At 48.1% G+C, this 8,710-nt stretch overlaps 1 protein-coding gene across 4 annotated transcripts in view; it reads right to left on the bottom strand.

Annotated features, from left to right (window-relative positions):
* The window catches only part of KIAA1958, a 216,390-nt gene that overhangs the window by 42,273 nt on the left and 165,407 nt on the right, over nucleotides 1–8,710 (bottom strand). For 2 of the 4 annotated variants that reach the window (XM_084992268.1, XM_084992261.1), the window contains one exon: nucleotides 283–2,293. In XM_084992268.1, coding sequence (XP_084848394.1) covers nucleotides 2,201–2,293 — 93 coding nt within the window. In that variant the 3' untranslated portion in view covers nucleotides 283–2,200. Of the gene's footprint in view, nucleotides 1–282; nucleotides 2,294–8,710 lie in introns of those variants that run through there. The other 2 variants (XR_014825264.1, XR_014825253.1) reach the window with 2 other exon arrangements.

Genomic DNA, 8,710 nt, shown 5'->3' with positions numbered 1-8,710 from the left:
AGTCTATAATTTGTCTCAGTTCTTTGCTTCTCTTTGGCCATAGAAATTCAGCCTTTATATGCGTGTAAGGCCCATTGAAAAAAGGGTTTCGGCAAATACGGTTACACTCAGCGCCGAGGACGTCAGGTTGTTGGTGCCGATCACCCCCCACTGGCATCCCGACAGCTGGCACGAGGCCCGCTGTCAGGGGACCTTAAGCTCAACCAGTCCTCGCCGAGTGCTTTTCTTCCTCACCTCTGCATGTGCAGTGATGAGTACACAACAGACACCCACAATTCGTTGTTTTTTGTTTGTTTGTTTTTTGGGGTTTTTTTTTTGTGTGTGTCTTTTTGCCATTTCTTGGGCCGCTCCCGCGGCATATGGAGGTTCCCAGGCTAGGGGTCTAATTGGAGCTGCAGCCGCCGGCCTACGCCAGAGCCACAGCAACGCAAGATCCGAGCCACATCTGCAACCTACACCACAGCTCACAGCAACGCCGGATCCTTAACCCACTGAGCAAGGCCAGGGATCGAACCCACAACCTCATGGTTCCTAGTCGGATTCGTTAACCACTGCGCCACGACGGGAACTCCACAATTCGTTTTTTTAAATGAGCAAATAATGAACATGGATGGGGGAGGACAGCTTCACTGTCCTCAAGAATCTGGCAATCGAGAACAAGCGACGCTGACACCAGTACTAACAGCATGCTGGTAGCTAATTCTGGCTGCAATGAGTCCATGAGCCTGGAAGGACCATGAACGCTCCATCAGAGAACACTCCTCTGAACCTGGCTTTCAAGATGAGAGATTCCAGCCAGGAAAGATAGGGGAGCAACAGTCAGAGCAAAGGGGAAACTTGCACAAAGGCAGGCAGGAGCGCGGGCATTGGGGCCGCTGTAAAGCAACCAGACATACCCTTTGGTTGGATTGGCATGGACAGGTTTGGATAAATCTGTACATGGCAATCATTAGAAGCGAAGCCAATCCTAGGCTGGGCTCATATTCTAGAGTCTGGAATTCCAGAGAGAAGCAACTGTCGTTAATCTGGTATAGAGCCGGGAGCGAGTGAACTTTTTTGAGCGTAGGCAGGTATGGCGATGGACCAGCCTGGCCATCCTCAATTCCGGGCAAGAGGAAACTGGCAAGGCGGCAGAAGAGTGGTCATCTTCACCTTCCACTGAGAATGCAGCCACACCTGTTCTATTCACAGCCACACCTCAGCTCCAGCTTCATCTACCTCTGCTCTCTCTTCCCTGTAGTTCTCGAGTGCTTAGCCCAGATTTGTTTCCTCACCTCCCACCCTTAGCTGCCTTTCTCCCCTCCCACAGCTTTCCTCCATAGCTCTACCTCCAAGAACCTCTGAAGAGAGAAACAGCAAGGCCTCCTCGCACGGTATTCATTTCATCTTCACGACAGCTCAGTGAGTTCGTGGATATTCTCAGCGGTCAACTCCCCACCAATTCTTCCTCTCCCGCTGCCTAGCGGCACTCAGACTTGCACTGGGTCTGACCTGCCCCCCACGCAGCCAGTGTGCGGACCAGCTCCGCAACGGGGGTGGGCCTCAGGTGCTCCAGACCCAGCAGGACCGCTCCCTGTTGCCACAGCCCCTCAGCACGTGGTACTTCACAGACCCATGGGAATCGGCTCGAGAGTGGACCTGTTATCCCAGGGAGGCTGCAGGAGGGGTTGCTACACACAGGGAAAAGCTGTGTTTTCACTCCCCTGAAACGGCTACTAAAAGGGAGTCTTTCTCTCGCAATGCGTAGAGGGAAATTACATATATATATTTTTCCCTAAGTGTTGTTGACAGCCATCCTGTGACCAAGAGGTGGGGCCAGTCTTAGGATGAAGCCACCGACCGTAAAAGGTGCAACAGAGAAATAGAAAGAACCTGGGTCCCTGAGGACAGCATTGCATGGCTGAATTAATTCCTAAAAAGCCACCCCTCTGCTGTGGAAGGGGGTGGAAGGGGGTAATAAGCCTCATTGTTGCTTAAGTCAGATTAAAGGAGGCGTTCTGTCACTTGCCACCTACACACGAGGCACCAACTCGCTAAGTGACCTCGGCCACACAGCTAGGTGGCAGAAGAGCAGAACCCCCAAAACTCCCATCTCCTCCTGTGGCCAAATGGCACCGCCTCCTCACACTTCAGTCTCCTACCTCGAACCTGCTGAGCTCTGCCCGCCCCGGCCGCGTCCTTTCCTCACGATGCCCTGCTGTTACCTCTGGAACTCCTTTGGTTCAGCCACCAAAATATCTCTACATTCAAACTCTTTCCGGCTTCTCCTTGAGGGTGACAGGTCCTGGTGGCTCTGGGGAGGAAAGAGATGAGGGGTTCACCTCCTGGCTCAGGCTCAGCTGCTCTCTGGCGGGCTCACCACCATCCCTCCAGAATATTCATTTCCTTTCAAAGTTTACTCCTTAAACATGCATGGCCCCTACCCCCTTAAAAACCCCAGCGTGGTCCCTGCCAAGTGCCAGGCCCCAGCGCTCCCTCACCTTCCGTAAGTAAGTGACCCTACTTCACAGCCATCCCCTCCCCTGCGTTACCCTGGCTGCTCGCTGGGGAGAGTGACAGCCACCTTCGTGTGAACTAATACCCTAGTCTCCCAGCTCCAGAAGGGTCGCCACACACGGGCCACTGTCTGAACCTGGAATAAGATAACCCTCTTCCTCCCCAAGTTGCACCCTGTTCTGCAGCCACATTTGCTACCCTCCACATTGTCAGCTAGCTCTTTGCATTCCTATCTTTCTCCATAGAATCATGCTTTTTGCCTATAAATGTGCACCTGCTTAAAGATGGTCCAGGGATCTAACATTTTCTTCAAAGGAAGACAGTGGACTGGCTGTCCCTTCACTGCCAGACTGCATTTGTGTCCACAGCGTATGCCTTACTTGCTGGAAGGGGTGAATGCTTCACATTCCTTGTGAAGGCTGGTTTCTACGTTTGTCTTCCATTGATGGACATCCTCTTATTGACGGCCCCATTTCTCTGCTTCCCTGTATAACTCCCCAAAAGAGCTGCCTATGCCAACTCTCTTTCATTTCCCTCCACTTACTGTCTCTGGCACTCACCCTAGTCCAGCTTATGTCTCTACAAATTCACTGCAATTATTCTTGTAAAACCGCCGCCAGTCATCTCCACTTGGCCAAATCCAGGTGCCCGTCTTTATCTCTTGTCTTACTTAAATGCTCAGCAGTATTTTCCACAACTGATCGCTCCCTCTCTCTTGAAACGCTCTCTGCACCTGTCTTCAGCAGCACCCTGCTCTCCTGGCTTTCCTCCTGCCTTACTGGTTGTGTCTTCTCCGTCTCCTTTGCTGGCTTCTCCTCCTTCCAAATGCAAAGCGTTGAAATACCCTAGAGATCAGCCTTTCCGTCTCTTTTCCATCTGCAGTCATTGCTGGGTAATATTCCTCCACTACTATGGCTTTAAGTACAATCTTCTGATTACTTTCAAGCTTAAATCACCAGCCCTGATCTCTCTCTGCGGTGCTCAGTCTCCAAGGATGGCTGCCATCAAATCCTCCCATGCCTCTAGTTCACATGCAATGCTTCTAATCAAAAGGTGGCGTCTGTGTCACCTCCGCATGTATATGTCCTGGCCTTGTGACATATTTCGACAAATAGGATATGGCAGAAGAGGTGCTGTGTCAGTTTGGACTTCTCCTGAATGAAGCCTGACAGCTTCTGCTCTTGTCCTTTCTGGAGAAACCAGTCACTCTGTAAGAAGTCTGACTCCCCGTGTCCTCCATGCTGTGAGGAAGCCCAAGCTGGCCACCTGGAGAAGCTGTGTGGTGGAGCACGAGGTGCCAGACATGTGAGTGAAGCCACTTCAGACCTTCCTGCTCAGCTCACTACTGGATGCAGCCAAGTGAGTGATCCCAACTGATGCCATGTAAAGCAGCACTGCCCAGTGGAGCCGGTCAACCCATAGAATTTTGAGAAATAATAAATCGTTGCTTTTTAAACCTCTTAAGTCTTGGAGTAGTTTATTTATTATGCAGCAAAAGATAACTAAAATTAACCTTTGATCTCCATGGGAGTTCCCGTTGTGGCTCAATGGTTAACGAATCTGACTAGGAACCATGAAGTTGCAGGTTCAATCCCTGGCCTTGCTCAGTGGGTTAAGGATCCGGCGTTGCCGTGAGCTGTGGTGTAGGTTGCAGACGAGGCTCGGATCCCATGTTGCTGTGGCTCTGGCATTGGCCGGTGGCTACAGCTCCCATTAGACCCCTAGCCCGGGACCCTCCATACGCCGCAGTAGCGGCCCAAGAAAATGGTAAAAAGACAAAATAATAATAATAATAATAATTAAATACATAAAATAAAATACCCTTGGTTTCCATACTCCCATATGCATTGTCAAAGTGACCTCTCCACTTGGAAGTCTAATAGGCACCAAACTTAACTTGTCCAAAATCAGATGCTAACACCTCGCCTTCCCAGCATACGCTGCCCCCCACACTCCCCATCGCAGTAAATGGCCGTTTGCTATCAACAAAGGAGTCATTCTCGGCTCCTTTCTCACACTCTTCTTTCAATCACAGCAGCTCTAGCCTCGAAAAATATCCAGAATCCCATGAATTCTTACTACGTCCACTGCTGCCGTCTTGTTCTAAGCCACCATCATCATCTACCGAGACTACTGTGACAGCCTTCCTGTTGGCTTGCCTCCTTCCACCTCGGTCCCCTGCCCTTCATCTCTTCTCACAGTGGAGAATTTCAACATAGTAGCCAGATGATACTTAAAAATATAAGTAAGCCTGGAGTTCCCGTTGTGGCACAGCAGAAACAAATCCGACTAGGAACCATGAGGTTTTGGGTTCAATCCCTGGCCTTGCTCGGTGGGTTAAGGATCTGGCATTGCAAAAGCTCCGATTAGACCCCCAGCCTGGGAACCTCCATATATGCCGTGGGATGTGGCCCTAAAAAGACCAAAAAAAAAAAAAATATATATATATATATATATGGCACCTGAAAAGATGTTCAGCATCACTAATCATTAGGGAAATGCAAATAAAAAACTACGAGATTACTTCACACCCAGGATGGCTGTTATGAAAACACACACACACACACACACACACACACACACACACACAAATACACGACAAATGTTGGTGAGAATGTGGAGAAACTGGAACCCTCCTGCACTGTTGGGAATGTAAACTGGTGCAACCGCTGTGGAAACAGTATGATGGCTCCTCAAACTTTTAAACATAGAGTTATCACCCATTAATCCCACTTCAGGGTATATACCCCAAAGAAAAGAAAGCAGGGACTCAAACTGATAGGTGCACACCCAGGTTCATAATAGCACTATTCACAAGAGCCACAAGGTGGAAATAACCCAAATGTCCATCATTGGATAAATGGATAAACAAAATGTGGTATATACACACCACAGAATATTATTCAGCCTTAAAAAGGAATGAGATTCTGATACATGCTAGAATGTAAATGAACCTGGAAGCCATTATGCTAAGCGAAATAAACCAGACACGAAAGAACAAATATTGTATGATTCCACTTATACGAGGTACCTAGAGTGGTCAAATTCATAGAGAATGTAGACCGGTGGTTACCAAAGGCTAAGACAAGGAGGAAGTGATTTATGATTTAACAGGTACTGAGTTACACCAAGGGATAATGAATGAAAACACTCTAGAGATGGATGGTTGTGATGGTTGTACAATAATATGAATGTACTTAATGTTACTGAACTGTAACTTTTTTTTTTTGCCTTTTAGGGCCACATCCTCAGCATATAGAAGTTCCCAGGCCTGGGGTTGAATCAGAGCTGCAGCTGCAGGTCTACACCACAGTCACAGCAACCTGGGATCCGAATCACAGCTGCGACCTGGGACACAGCTCATGGCAACGCTGGATTCCGGACCCACTGATCGAGGCCAGGGATCAAACCCATATCCTCATGGATACTAGTTGGATTCGTCTCTGTTGCACCACAATGGAAACTCCTGAACAGTAACATTTAAAAATGGTTACAGTGGGCATTCCCACTGTGGTGCAGAGGGTTGAGGATCTGGTGTTGCCACAGCTGTGGTACAGGTCGTGGCTGTGGCTTGGATTCAATCCCTGGCCTGGGAACTTCCAGATACTGCAGGGGCAGCTGAGAAAAAAAAAAAAAAAAAGGTAAATTTTATGTATACTTCACCATAATTTTTTTTTGGTTGCACCCACAGCATGTGGAAGTTCGTAGGCCAGGGACTGAATCTGTGCTGCAGTTGGGGCTGGTGCCACACTGCAGCCTTAACCCATTGTGCCACAAGGGAAATTCCTGTGATAATTTGTAATGTAAATAAGATCATGTCGGAGTTGCCGTCGTGGCACAGTGGTTAACGAATCCGACTAGGAACCATGAGGTTGCGGGTTCAATCCCTGGCCTTGCTCAGTGGGTTAACGATCCGGCGTTGCCGTGAGCTGTGGTGTAGGTTGCAGACACGGCTCAGATCCCTCGTTGCTGTGGCTCTGGCGTAGGCCGGTGGCTACAGCTCCGATTCAACCCCTAGCCTGGGAACCTCCATATGCCGCGGGAGTGGCCCAAAAAAATAGCAAAAAGACAAAAAAAAAAAAAAAATAAGATCATGTCTTTTCTCTAATGAGTTTCCGTCTCACTAAGAGTGAAAGCTAAAATCTTTACAGTGGACTACAAGTATCAAGAATATTGTCAAATGAGTCTATTTTTGGGAACAAAGAGGATTTAGCTGAAAATAGGCAAAGTGAAGTTTTCCCTTCCTTGAATCTTAATATACTCTTTCTCATTTCCCCTTAGATTTGTTTTGTTTTGTTTTGCTTTTTAGGGCCACACCTGTGGCATATGGAGGTTCCCAGGCTAGGGGTCAAATTGTAGCTACAGCTGCTGGCCTACACCACAGCTCACAGCAACACCGGATCCTTAACCCACTGAGTGAGGCCAGGGATCGAACCAGCAACTTCATGGTCCCTAGTCGGATTCGTTTCCACTGTGCCGCGACAGGAACTCCTCCCCCTTAGAGTTATTAAGCTTCTCTACTGAGAGGCTGTTGATCTACTGAAAATGGCCAGTGACTAAAAGGACAATTGGAGTTTCAGCCAAAAGTATCTGTGCTTCCAATCTCATGCTAGAACTAACAGGTCTGAATGATAATGAATGAATGTTGGGTTGTTCCTGGTCCAGAGTGATACTCTTTTTTTTGAACTTCCCTTGGCATTCAGAAGTTCTCAGGCTGGGGATCAAACCCACGCCACAGTGGTGACAAGGCTGGATCCTTAACTGTTAGGCTAACAGGGAGCTCCCAGAGTGATATTCGTACTCTGCAGACAAACTAACCTGGCCCATCAAACAGGAAATAGTTGGACCTGAGATGCTCAGCGCTTCCATTCTACCAGAAGGCAATGATTTCTTAGCCCCTTCTGTCTGCCTTAATCTTAGGCAGAAGCAACTTTGAAGAGACAGGGAGCTCCCTGCTTTGCGCTGCTGATCCTTCCTCCTGGCGTGGTCTTCCCTTTACCCACGTAGCTTGCTCCTTCAACAGTCTCAAGTCTTTACTTAATAATGTCACCTTTTCCATGATGCCTTCTTTGACCACTGTTTTTAAATTTTCATCTCCTTTTTCAGAACAACCTGGCTTAGTTCCTCTCTGTGACACTTAGCATCTCCTAACAAAAAAATGTAATTTATTTTCTTATTTTCGTTGATTGTCTGCCTTCTCCCACTAGACTATCAGGGCTGTAAGTGTAGATACTTTTCTGTGTGTGTGTTTTCACTGATATACACCCCCAGTGCTTAGGAGAGTGCTTATTAGCACATTACAACGTGTGCAAATGTTTTAATAAACATGAAATAAGTCTGGCATCTTGGTCCTCAACAGTGGACCCCCCTCCCCAAGTGAAAGTACCCATAGACATATACACAAAAAACCACACATAACTGCAGGGGGCTTTCAAACTCTCTGAGAGCCAGGGTGCCAGGTTAAAAGCCTTAGATCAAAAGGAATTTAGCTGGGAGTTCCTTTCATGGCTCAGTGGTTAATGAACCCAACTAGCATCCATGAGGACACAGGTTCAGTCCCTGGCCTTGCTCAGTGGATTATGGATGCAGGGTTGCCGTGAGCTGTGGTGTAGGTTGCAAATGCGGCTTGGATTCCGCGTTGCTGTGGCTGTGGTGTAGGCTGGCAAGCTACAGCTCTGATTCGACCTCTAGCCTGGGAACATCCATATGCCACAGGTGCGGCCCTAGAAAGACAAAAAGACGAGAAAAAAAAAAAAAAAAAAAAAGGGAATTTAGCTGTACCTTTGTGGATGCTTCTCCAGTGCAGTCTTTTGGAAATCTTTTCCATGCTGCAGATGTTATTACTATTGGGAGTCTCCCAGGAGATTCCAGAGCCATGCAATATTGTAGCAAATACAGTGAAGTTGGCAGCTATAATTCTGTTAAGAAAACAGGAGTGTGTGCCAGCCCCTCATTCTTCATTACTGAGCTATTAATTCAAATTCTCTTAGGAAACCATCCAACAGTGAAAAGACTGAGCAGCCACAAGCTAAAGCACAGGCTCCTGTCCCAGGAGGTGCTGACCTTCGCTAGAGAAATGAATTGTCCTCTGGGGTGAACCACTTGGTGAGGCAAATGCTCCCAGATGCAGAGCTGTTCCCTTTGCACACCCCTGGCTCCTTGGGGATAGGAGATACCCTGCAGGGTGACAGTGACCTGCTTGGAGGTTCTCTTC

The sequence above is a fragment of the Sus scrofa genome, chromosome 1, assembly GCF_054392235.1.
Source record: "Sus scrofa isolate SSC_HxYL_T2T_F1_AM1 chromosome 1, Sscrofa_HxYL_maternal_Yorkshire_Landrace_v2.0, whole genome shotgun sequence".
Taxonomy (NCBI): Eukaryota; Metazoa; Chordata; class Mammalia; order Artiodactyla; family Suidae; genus Sus; species Sus scrofa.
The sequence above is the reverse complement of the archived record's forward strand: the minus strand, read 5'-3'. Positions and strand labels throughout refer to the sequence as shown.